This window comes from Photinus pyralis, unplaced genomic scaffold, assembly GCF_008802855.1.
Source record: "Photinus pyralis isolate 1611_PpyrPB1 unplaced genomic scaffold, Ppyr1.3 Ppyr1.4_LG7, whole genome shotgun sequence".
Lineage (NCBI taxonomy): Eukaryota > Metazoa > Arthropoda > Insecta > Coleoptera > Lampyridae > Photinus > Photinus pyralis.
Window position 1 is genome coordinate 37,295,399 of NW_022170738.1, and position 13,381 is coordinate 37,308,779.

General features: G+C 36.5%; 1 protein-coding gene across 2 annotated transcripts in view; it reads left to right on the forward strand.

The window, feature by feature from the left end:
• LOC116175901 (ecdysone receptor) overlaps positions 1 to 13,381 on the forward strand; it is a 92,223-nt gene that overhangs the window by 19,579 nt on the left and 59,263 nt on the right. For both annotated transcript variants that reach the window (XM_031494264.1, XM_031494265.1), the window contains exon 2: positions 4,022 to 4,540. In XM_031494264.1, coding sequence (XP_031350124.1) covers positions 4,102 to 4,540 — 439 coding nt within the window. In that variant the 5' untranslated portion in view covers positions 4,022 to 4,101. The remainder of the gene's footprint in view (positions 1 to 4,021; positions 4,541 to 13,381) is intronic.

Sequence of the window (13,381 nt, forward strand, 5' to 3'; positions counted from 1 at the left end):
AGAGAACGACCTTTCACCTGCCGAATTCGTTGCTAGAAGACAAAGGTGTACTCCTAAAGCGATGTCCATGTTGAGAAAAGTCGAAGGAAAAGTAGAGGTTCTGGTTTTTCCGACCACAACATTTTTAATACCTTTTTTAAGTTTAACTTTGAATTTCCCTGAAACTCATGGTCACTATTAATAAAATATTTAAGTTGTACGCACTCATCAGGAAAGTATTGATCCTTGTATTGATCTAAATCATATTTTTTTTTTTATTTCTTTGTCGGGCAATACTATTAATCTTTCCATAAATCTGAACAACTCCAGAATTTTTGTATAGGCAGATTCAGAGCCGGGTTTATATTTTGTTTGATAATTAGGAAGAATTGGCCTAACAAATTTTGCCTCTATTCGCTTTTCGCCCTTGGCGATTGCCCATTTCGCCTTATGGTTTATGTGGCCCTGAGTGAGGGGTAAATTTCATATTTGAAGCTTCCTTTTTTAGGAGGTATTAGATATCTTGAACGGTTCATTATAGATTTTGTGATATTTTCGGTATGTCCTAACTGCTTGGTAAAACTACAAAAATAACAACAAAGTTGATTGACAGGAAACTACGAGTAGTTGCCATGTACGATTGATTCTATAAAAGTGATTTTGAGCGATTTGGAGAACCTATGGAAAGAGACTAGAGGAACAAAAAGAACAAAGTAATAGGAAACCGAGAGAGCACAGTGGAAAACTATGAAAAAGAGCCATAACATGGAAACAGGTAAATTAAGGGGAAGGGATATATAAAGGAAAGGAGTGGTGGTGCAGAGAGTGCCAAGAAGAAAGAAACAGGTGCAGAACAATGATAGAAAAAGAAACAAAGGGGGAGATAAAGGAGAAAAGGAGTTGAGAAAACAGAAGAAAAAGTACAAAAGAAAATGTAAAAATAAAAATAAAGAAACAAAAACAATACGAAGAAGAAATCATGGAAATAAAAACACAGAATGACTTTTACAAGATGATAAACAGAAAAAATGGGAAAAACCTAGTAAGTGGGAAAGAAATACAAAAACAGCACTAAGATATTGCAAGGAACGCAAGAGAAAGAACGAGATATCAAAAGCAGCAATTAAAGAGAGCAAGTGAAAGCGGCAGGAAGGATTTTTGCCACAGATAGTAGCAAGGAGACACTGAGGAAACTCATAGCAAGACATGGAAAGGAGTGGGACTACCGGAACAAAGGAAAACTAACGTAATAGTAATAGTGCCGATTTACAAAAGAGGTGACAAAGACTGTATGGAAAATTATAGGGAAATCACAATAGTGACGACTGCGTACAGAATATATGCGATGGTGTTGAATGAAAGGGAAGTAGAAGAGAAGATGATAGAGGAAACACAAATGGGATTCAGAAGAGTGAGAGGAACGATCGATTGCATATAAACGGTCGATTAACGGGATACAGGATATCGAAAAAGGTTTTATGCAAAAGTTTTGGGTTTTTTAATGTCCACTAGATAATTTTAATTAAGAAGCATAATGTACCTAAATTCAATAGTTTCCGGGTTATCGGGCTTTGAAAATAAACGCTGATAAGTTTGGAAAGGGCCTTTGTGACCAACCCTGTATAATTAAAATTACTACTGCCTAGTAGACGTTAAAGAACCCCAAAACTGTTCTCTATTTTCCTCGATAATCAACACTTTCGACTTGTCAGCGACCCTACTACATGGACTAGTTCAAAAGGAATTGCGAAAAAGGGCGGAAAGTGATAGCGTTTTTCGTTGATTTAAAGACAGCGTTTAATAGACTAGAAAGAGAAAATGGGACAATGACGGTGGATGGGAAAATAGATTACAATTTAAAGGACAGCATCAAGGAGATATATTATATGCAAGAAGTAGGGCAAACATGGGAAGGAAGGAGTATGAGGTGTTCTGGACATGTAAAGGACTGAGACAGTGATATCCACTTAACTCAACCTTATTCAATCTATATATGGGAAAAGTTTTAAGACAGGGTCAAAGTGGAGGAGTCAGGAAGAAAGAGGATGAGGTCTTTGGCTTACGCCGACGACACAGTAATAATGGCAACAGAGGAAAAGGAGATGAAGAAAATGATGGGAAGTCGAGAAAAAAAGGAATGGGATTAATGGCCGTTTGCACCGACAAATTTAAAGGGAGCTTAGCTTAAGCGTAGCTTAAAATCCATGGCAATACGATTATTGAGACAATGGTTGTCATGGATTTTAAGCTAAGCTCCCCTTAAATTTGTCGGTGCAAACGGCCATCTACGTCAGGAAATCCAAGATATAAAGGAGAAGGAAGAAATAGGGAAGTGGAGCGAGGAAAGAGTAGAGAAAGTAAGAGAATTTAAATATTTAGGATGCATATGCAACGAAAAAAAGGAGAAATTACGATGAGATAGGCGTGAGGAATAGCAGAGAGGAACGAGTTGTGAATAATGGGATGAATTAAAAGAATACGACAGTATTACAAATGAAAACGGGAAAATGGTGGGAACAAAGAAAAAATAATATGAAAGAAACGGAAACGGATGGGTAGAGGTTGTAAGGAGACAAATAGGGGAAGGATGGAAGAAGAACTTACATAAAGGGACCAGGCAGCAATAGAGAGCGCGGAAATATCTAAGGGAAAACATCAAAATAATAGTGAGGTTCAAACGCGAAAACGAGGAGAGAGGAAAATGTGGAGGGAAGAAGAAGAAGGGAAATACAGTCAATATGGGGAGAAAGAGGAAAATATTGGCAGTCTGATTTGGGTATGTAGGTAGAAAGAACAATGGAAAGGAGAAAAGAAATACTTGTCGAGAGGGGAAGAGAAGAACAATGCATGAAGAAGAGGATAATAGAAAAAAAGGGAAAAACTGCAAAAAATGATAAAGCAAAGTATTTAAGTATCTATTATAGACGAAATGTCGCGAAACGAAATCTAGAGACCTGCAGGTCAAAGTAACAGTTTAACACCACTGCTTCACTGCAGGTGAGATGTTTCTCTTTTGTACAAAATTTGGGTGCACCAAAATTTGTTACAGTCTTCTCCAAATGGGGATCAACCCTTTGAAGTAAGTAGTTAGACGTTCGGGCGGACATTCCGAGGTTTTAATCGGAACCATTTTATAAACTTAAAATTCTTATCCAAATATTCAATGACGTGATAGGAACATCCGTCGCGACGCTCGGCGCTCCCACTTCGAAAAGTCCTTAATGCTAAATATTAGTTCCATTTCGCACGTACCAGTGTAAAGCGAAAGTATGTGTAGCAATTGAAAAAGATGTAATTAACAGATAAAGAAAACTTTACAATAGAAATCACGGTATTCATTACTTATGGCCTAGAGAAAACTTAGAACATTTTTTATCAATACTTACATATATTTTCATTCTTTTCACGAGCAACACTCCTTAACAAAGCGGATTCGCCATTTTGGTCCTATTGCATCATCCAAATGACGATATGGTCCATAATAATTTTAAGCATTTTCGCTTTATTTATTTTCTACATTCGACTACTATTGACATTAACAAAACGAACCATGATGTAAGGCCTCAAAGATTCTGTTCCTTCTAGTAATGAAAACACAATAGCATTGAAGATTGGGAATCCTTGAGAAGTTTTGCTAGACGATGCCAACCTCAAACTCGCGCTATTACTGTGGCGGAAAGACAAACTAAAGCAAAAAAGTAAGCGGTTCCATTATAATCGAAATTAATTGCAGTAGAGATTACTCGCAAATACCGTGCACAATTTCCAATTAAATTTGCCTAATTAACAATCCAACCGTGTAAATAGCGAGCTTCTCATTTGCTAAGCCAGTATTTACTTATTGGAATTAACTCCTTTCGGTGTAATGGGAAAGACGCGATCTTCCTTAACTGAGAAAAACGTATGTCTAAATGCTGCGTTCAGATTACACAGGATGCTTTAAGTGGCATCATTTTTCATTGCTTTACGATAAGGGTGGTTGTGAGTACTTAAGAGAGTGGGTGGCTTTTACAATTAACGTTCGTTTTCTTTTTTGTTACAGATTGTGATAACATGCCGCGCCTCGACCCACGCCGGTAACGACGCAATAAGTGTTCAAAAAGCGTACATGTATCGTCAATCATGGACTTGAAGCAGGAGATAATGTACCGGGAGGAAACTTTATTAGTTAAAACCGAGCCCAGGTTGCATTCTCCCTGTGGCACGAACGCGAACGGATTAACGACTCAAACTCTATTAGCAAACGTCAGCTCAACTGGCGGCTTAACGGCAAACGGACTGACTAGCATATCGGTCGTTACTGGTCCCAGTAACGGATTAGGTATTTCTACTAATGGTAACGCTTACGGTAGCGTTGGTGGTGCAACTAATAATAAACGGCCGCGAACTGACGATTGGTTAAGTTCACCTAGTTCCGGAACAATTAGTGTTAGTGTCCCTCCCCTTACACCCTCCCCTGGACCTCCGAGCCAGCAATACACCACCGTCATCAGTAATGGATATTCGTCCCCGATGTCTTCGGGTGGAAGTTACGATCCTTACAGTCCCAACGGAAAAATAGGTAAGCCCGATATCGTGATTGCCATCGTCACAAACGTGACTCTTATTATCATCAATGCCACTAATCACAGTCCATAGAAAATTACCGTGCATGAGACACGCTAAATCAATTACCTTGTTGAATTTGTTGATGATCTACCACAAATGGAAATAAAAATAGCGTTCTTTGTATAATCCAACTGCTGCCTGTGCATGTACCACATACGCTAATTTCGTAATGAATTGCATTTAATTACAGATTTATCTAACCTGATAGTATAGTATTCAGTCTAAATAATAAACGCTACGTAATTATGTACGTTGCATTTCAAAGCTTGGATTTCACCTGATCTCGTGAGAAAGATTTCAGACTTTATCTCCTGATGCTTCTCTGGCTAAAACTAATCATCTCTTTATACTCGGTATTTATACGTACAAGACTTTTACAGTTACTTTAAGGTAGTACGTAGTAGTTTTATATGGGGGTGGCGATTTCGTCATTCCAACCTGGAAGCGATCGAAAGGCGATGGGTTACCAAAATTGCATTACATTCCTAACCAGTCAGGGGATGTTTGAAATTGCCGAGTCATCAATGAAATTCTTAAACAAATTTTACTGGATTTTGAGACCATTATCATGTATACTTTGATAAAAAGAAATTCCGATAATATTATTGGTGGTTGTTTAAGTGAGATCATCTGAATACTCAAAACATAAAACGTCCTGAACTATAATTTTTGATCATGAAATGCTCGTAAGAAAATTGGCAAGACCAATAAACGAACACTATTCAAATTTGATGTTTTTGAACAATTTTTTCCCGGTATATTCTCAAAATAATTGCCCAAAATTTTCTCACAAACTCTCGCGGAAATGTTCACATTGGAGATAACTCGTCCCTGAAGAAAATTTGACCATAGGTACCTATCCCTTATAATAGAATTGTGATACAAAATTATTTCTCGAGATCTGGCTAGGAAAATAATCTCCCATCCCATAAAATCCGTCTCTCAAGTGAAATCGCTACTGACAATTTGATCACAAAATCTCTCGTCCGTAATGAAAACCCATTTCCGAGCCTATTTCGGTGTAGTATTTTATAGAATTATATCGGATGCTTTTGGGAAAACTAATCCTCGAGTAAATTCACCGAGAAATTCAAAATTTCCTGAAATAGTCGCTTCAAAAACAATTTACGCGCCCTCGTATACTCCTTTTGAAGATTAATACTCATATAATTGGAAGAAAATTCACCTCCGGAGTATTCTCTCCACAAAATGATTTAGCCAGAATAGTTATCTCCAGAGTAACTCCTTTGAAATAGCTTGTACTCAGAATACTCGTATTCAGTACAAACTCACCCCTGAAGAACATGCTATACTTATCCATTGTAATTGGCTAACTCGATCCTAAAAAATAAATTTGTGTGTATTTAATGCAGAAAAATTGTGCCAGGGTAGTTGGTCACCTAGGAAAACTTATCTCCCAGTAAAATTGGCACTCCCGTCCTCCCAAAATTCACCCCAATTTATCTACACGGATATTTAAAAGAAAACCGCCCGAAACTGTCGCTGGCAAGGTAACTCGTCTCTGAAAATTGAATCTAGGAATGCTCGCAAAAGAAGAAAAGTTATTTGAATCCCAATACCTAGGAAACAAAGCTCTAGTTTCGTGAATTTGCTCGTTCTTGAATCGTTATGAGTATACTATATTCTGTCAGAAACATTCGCATCTCGGAAACCTATCCTTCAGGGACGTTTGCTTGTTTGCATTAGCCCTCTGGAATCATCCCTTAGGTAAATTCGCAACTAGAATATTTGCCTTCGGAAAATTTTTCCGAAATTTATTATTTATCGAAATATTCTTTAAAAAAAACCACCCGCAGTAGACGTCCTCAACGTCAAGGAAACTCGGGGGGAAACCACTTTGACATTTTGTCAAAATTCAGGGGTAATGTGAAGGAATTATGAGGCAGCAGGCAAAAATTCAGGTAATATGAAGGCATTGTTGGTAAATATAACCTCAATTTTAGTAAAAAATGTAGAGGTAATACTTAGGAATTACAGGGTGGCACAACGAAAAGGAAACAGACTGAATAACTTGTAAGGAAATAGTTTTTGGAAAAAAAAAACGTAAAAACAGGACGATTTTGGTTGGAAGCGGGATATCTTTTACTCAAAAATGTACACGTTTGGCGTAAACCCCCTAGGGAGGGTTGTCACCCCTTCAATAATTTTAGTGATACATTATTGACAAGTAAATTAATTCACCGATGACAATCGCTGAAAATAGTCGCTCCCAGGGCCCACCAAAGCGCGCTTTCAGTATATTTGTTGTCAATGTTCTCATAATTGAACGAAAATTCGATTGCGACAAATTCACCTCCAGAGTATTCTCTCCGCGAAATTGCTCGGAATAAACACCCACAGAGTAACGTCTTTGCAAGAGCTTGCTATCGTAATCAATAAAAACGCGCCTCTGAAGAAAATAAATTTGCGTATATTTATTTATCCTTTGCGTGATGTAGAAAAACTGCCTGCTCTAGGAAAGTAATCCCTTATATAAATTCCTCCGGATTATATACATATACCCCCGAAAAAATCCCGGTTTAGTTCGTCTTTAGCATTCTTAAAAATTTGTTTACAAAAACTCGCTCTCGGATTACCCGCACAGAAACTTTACTTACAGCTTTTACTCTCCTACATTGAGATTCTTGAACTTTTCAATTTAACTTCCATAGGTTTTTAGCGCGTTTTTGAAAACAATTTGGAAAGTACTCGATGCGTCGAGTTTTTGCAACGGATCGAGGTTTTATTAGCAAACTCATTTTATGCTACAGAAACTTTTTGTACTGAAATATGCAAAGATAATGCTTCAAACCCGATGATTCCTTCGAGAGTTATACTTAAAAAACCTTTACAGCCGACCAACCGACCGACGGACCGACCGAACAGCCAAAGTGAATATACAGTTCTACTTTTTTTCAAAAACGCGCGAAAAAATACCCAAACAATCACAATTAACTTAGCGAACGGCGTGAATGTAATCGTGGAAAACTAGTAAATTTATGGGTACCGGTTCAGCCTCGGGTTCAGCCAATTAGCCGGAAATGACAGACAGACCTACATGATCAAGATTTTGTTTGATTCGGATTTCCTGGTGCTTCAAAAGTGTATTTCCGTAAAAAAATGTGGGGGAATTTTTTACCCCAATGTAATACCTCCCTTAATAACGTATGGGTGATAATATGTGAATAATCACCCCAAGTATCGCCTTTGAAAAAAATTAAGTTGCCCCCCCCCCACCCAAAAACGCCTATAAGATAAGTAAATGAACGATAATAAGAACTAAATAGTCAAGATATAGTTGTACCTATTCGTTTTTACCCTCTTAGAATTCTTAAACCTTTAAATTTAAACTTTCAATATGCTGTTTGCGTTTTGTCCGTCAGTCCGGACACACTTCTGCCATGTTGAACTACTTTTAGGGAAATGGACCTCGAATTTTTTGCAATAGGTAGCCTTATACCTTGAAGGTGTGTAGTGTAGTGAAGTAAAACGGCCATTTTTTACATGGGACAACCAATTGGTTAAAACTTTCAAAACGAATACCTCGAAAACGGTTTGTTCGAGGACGAGACATGTGTATTGGTAAAGTGGAAGCGAATATCTTAAATTCGAAGTATCGGAAGAGGGTACCTACTCTTAAAGAGAAAGTGGAACGATTTTCTTTAATCATGTGAACCTTTTTATAATTTTTTTTAATCAATTTTTAAGTGTATGAATCTTTTCAATATTTTTAATATCATCCCTCGCGTGCTGTTTTTTAAGAACGGAATTTTATTTGTTGTCGGTTTAGATTAAAATATACAGGGAGTTTCGTTTACAAAAGAGAGACCACTATACAGTATCGAAAATGTCTCGAAAATAAAAAACAATTTCGAAAGATGATCGAGGGAAAATTACACAGTTATAAATCTCTGTACACTCTCGCCCCTTGCACCGCATAAAGCGCCCCTTAAAATTTTTGAACGTTTTCCTCATGTGTGTGATTGGAAAGCTTTTTTTCAATCTGACAAATACACAACAGATCGAAGGAATTCTGCTACGAAAATGAGCAGGTACAATCGACCCTGAAAAATTAGTCACTTATTGCGGAGGTGTATCTTTCGCAATGCATGAAATATGTAGCAGTGTAGCTGTCTCCTGCAGACCTTACGGTAATAACGAATAAATTGTAATGTTTATAAAACCAAAACAAAATACTAATTTAGCTTTCACCTCTATAATGAGGGAAATGTATGAGACGTCTTCTTAAGTGCACGAGCAGAATAACATATTGTTGGAGGAGGGGGTGTATTAGTGAAGCTCCTCACAAAAAGTGGAATAGAATTAACTAAAAATTTTCCTTTAAGAAATCTAGTGGTGGTTTTTAATTGTTTGATAGACACAACGCATATCCAGGAACGATACTTTTTCGGAAAATTTGTTTATTTATTAAGAGAAGAATTCTTTGCTGTTAATCAGCAATACAAAATTAATAAATAGTTATTCAGTAGTATAAAAAATATCCTTTTGGGGTCTGTATTTAGATACAAGTGTAGAAGGGTCCATTTAAGAAATTAAACTAACCCCTCGTTAAACTATAAATCTGTGCATACTTCCTAGATTGCTTTCGAAATTATTCCGCAAATCTTTTATTAATATACTTCCGTTACATTTACATTATTCATGTAAAGGACCTAAACTGAATTAAGATTAACGCACCCCTTTTGTCGCTACCCGATAATTGTAACTCGTCTTCTATTATTTGTCCAAAAACGCCCCTTATGAGTTATTATTAGTTAGATATATACACACAAAAAGTAAGCGACTATGTCAACTCATTACATTGAAATTCAATTTGTTCTGAGAAAGCGCTTATATATTATGCGTCGAATATTGATTGTAACAAACGGGAGCAATAAACGTTTGTCCTTAATATTCAATAGGTAAAAATACACGCTGTTAGTCCTTGAAATATTTCACCCAACACAAAAATGCGTTAAATTAAATCCTGGCACTCGTCAAAAATGCAAAAAAAAGTGCAAGTTGTTTACATCGAAACTGATTTAAGTAAACGGAAACGATTTTAGCGGTGCATTTTAATTGATGTCGTGCCAAATATATTTTACACAAACTTCTACCAATACTGTTGTTGTGCAAAAAACCTCGTTAATCAAAATTAGAAAATTAAAATGATCTCATCATGCACGTTAGTTTTATATAACTGAGTGAATATTCATAGTCACGTCTTTAAATAAAAATAATGTTCCGACATTACTTTAGATTTAATCTAATAATTAACTTTCAGTTACCACTCCTCACTTAATTTAATGCCATTGTAATTTCTCGCCGGCACGATTTCGCCTTTGAACAAAACACGTATTTGTTGTTATTATTTAAATTTATATAGGAATTAACGATTATGTGCACCTGTTAGAAAGACTCTCCGCTTCGCGTACTTTGTCATGCACGAAATGAGTAAATTAGGGGTAATTACGTTGACGTTTGTCTAGACGTGCAGTTTTCAAAATATTTTCGCTTTGGAATATAACATGACAGAGGTCAGTAATTTTGCTTCAAAAAATGTATGGCGGTTTCGGTTACATGGTGTTTTGAAAATAGGAATGGAGTTTGGTTCGGTTCCAAATTGTAACGCCGTTGCTCACTCGAAAAGGTACGTTTAGGTGACAAATATGACTCAGATTGAAATTTAATGTGACTTTGACAAATGTTTAGGTGGTGCATAAATTTACTTTGAGACAACAGGATGCTGAAATGAAAGGTGTAGCATTTAAATGCAACTTTGTATCTACGTATTTTAGTGATTGATATAATCGACATTCTATTTCTGTATGGTAATTTACATTCTATGACTTTGAAATATAACTTAAAACTTCATAACATAACTTCAACTAACTACCAGTTAGTTTCATTTAACCAGTTGCCACTTTCGACTGCACCAAGGGCACATTGTTTTGTTATCCTTTGTAGAGGTCAATGGGGGAAAAAATTCTAACATTGTTTTTAAGTCTACTTTGTTGAAGGTATAGAAGAGTAATCCACCCACTCCGACTACCATAGAGTACGTTCATGTTTATATGAAATGCCATCAATTAATCTTAAAAATTTCCTGTTTTGTGGATCGAAGTAGTCAAGTAGTACGCCAGACTCATTTTTCTGGTAGAGGTGTAAGAAATGGCTAACTTGAAAATCAATGCAAAATCTTCTTTGTCTTGGAGACGTCCCGTTTTCGCTTGGTGAGGACCCTCTCTCTCCCATGATCGACTTACAAGATATTCACATTTGAAATTTTGACATCAACATTCGATGTTTTGTTTTATTTGGATTTATTAAAAGGCGAAATTTCGGGAAAAATCGCATCGATCGATTTATCAAAGCACCATTTTCAGAATCTTAAAATAAAATAGTATATTATACAGGGTGTCCCATATTTCCAGTGCCATTGTGAGATCTCGCTTATCTTAAGAAATATAAAGTTAGTTAAATGAAGGGCAACGTTGGGAACATTCCTGTTGAATAATCATCAGAACAAAAAGATTTTTCAAAAATGTCAAATGCGTTTTTTTACTCACAAAAAGGGTCAACTCCGCCCCCATCTAACCTACACTGTATCTCTCACCGTAGCGGAGATCCCAATGGTGAGCCACGAATTTGAACCATCCATTTTAGAATTCCTTTACATATTTTGGTGTAACCTCGGATTAACCTTGCAGTTTTCTCATAATCATTTAAAAATACGTTCTTCATTGTGATTGGTTGGAACAGAATCACCTAAAATGTTTGTGAAATTCTACCACTTTTTTTAAAACTTTTTTGGAACCATGTTAAATATTGAAATCTTTTTAAGAATCATTTTTTAAAGTGCATTATCACAAAAATGGCGATTACTTATTTGAATCTTTCTAGGAATCATTTCAAAATTGTCAAAAAATGTGAATGCGGTTGACATTCTCTATCTTTTAACCCCTTTCAATCACATTTAAGAAAAAATGCGATTTTGTTCGCCTGTCTATATCGCAATTCGCAACGCAACGTCAGCAGGCGATCCTTCTTCTTGTAAGGACATATAGCAACTTGTCGGGGGTTGAGAAATAAGAAGTGAAATTGATGCCTGTCAATTTTGGTATAGGGGTGTCAAAACGCAACAATCTGCAAAATTGTGGAAAATATCTAGTTTTTCATGCGGAGAAAGATCTTGATAGATGTTAATTTTCTACGAATTTTTCGAAAATGTTCCTTGCATCTTTTGATGGAAATTTTTAGGAATTTTACTAGTACAGACAGCAACACCTTCAACAAAGAAGGATTTCTCTTCATGGCAACCTTCGGAAAAAGGCAATGAAGTCTTAGTATGCTGGGGGAGGGGAGACCCTCCTGATGGTACGCTCCCCACTATAAAACTTTCATGCTTCAGAAGTCATAATAGTTTTTGGGAAGATTACCACATTTTTCTACTAAGAAATACAATAGGAAACACAGAACCGGGGGGCCCTCACACGGCAGTTAGTTTCTTCTCCATTTCTCACACTTATAGTAACACTAAAAAAAGGAAATCAAATCTTCGTATCCTGGGTGGAATGCCCCCAGATAGCGTTGGGCAAAAAAATCGATTAATCGATAATAATCAAACGATAATCGATAATCGGGTTTGATTATTCTATTAAATTAATCGATTAATCGATTATTTGATTAATCGATTATTTGATTAATCGGTTATTTGATTAATCGATTGTTTTATTAATCGATTATTTGATTAATCGGTTATTTGATTAATCGATTGTTTGATTAATCAATTATTAAGTAAATTTTAATTGATTATTATTAGCTGGATCATCAGTTTACGCCAAAAGGAGCACTCACAGCTCACAAGTATTATTTTATTTTATAGCGGATGTTAAAACGTCACTTTAAGCAGCTAAAATGAATTAAGATTGTATCATCAAAACTAAAGCACACCTCATCGGAGAGTAAGCTGCCTAATCATTTATTTTTATTTATTTATTTTTATTTTTGACCTTCATTTTCAAATGGGCAGGGTTTCAGCCAAGGCTGTTCTACCAACCAACCCACTATGCATTTGCAAATATCCATGCCCGAACCCGGATTCGAACCAGGGCACTTTGTTGATTATTGATTAATCGATCTGCCTAGTAAGGAACGATTTGATGAAAAGAGTAATGGAATTATTTTTTATTTTTATTATTAAATAATTAACGTATTAATGCATACAAACATATATTTATCACTCCTTGTATGTGACAATCGACTTTTGATTAAACGATTAGGTGATTAATCGATTATTTGATTAATCGATTAATCAGTGTAATCGATTATTTTTCATAATCGATTATCGATTATTCAAACCCGTAATCGCCCAGCCCTACCCAGACCTCGGAGGTCATGATAGTTTTTGGGAAGACCGGTGGCAGTACCGGGGGCTGGGGAGTATGGAATACCCCCACTCACACAGCAGCCCCCCTCAACAAAGAAGGACTCGAAAATTTCTTCTCCATTTCCCTTAGCACCCCCATAGTAATCTTCAGGCCTTCCGGTACCGTAGTACCGTATTCCCCACATATACACCGTTCATTCCTCAAAGGTCATAATATTTTGAGGAAGATTACCACATTCTCTTCTATTAAGAAGTACGGTAGGGGACGCAGTACCGCGGGGTGTACAGCCATACAGCACCACCCTCAACAAAGAAGGACTCGATAATTTCTTCTCTATTTACCTTAGCATCTTCACGGTAACCTTTCAAATTCTTAGCATGCTGGGAGGTATTCCTGGTACGCTC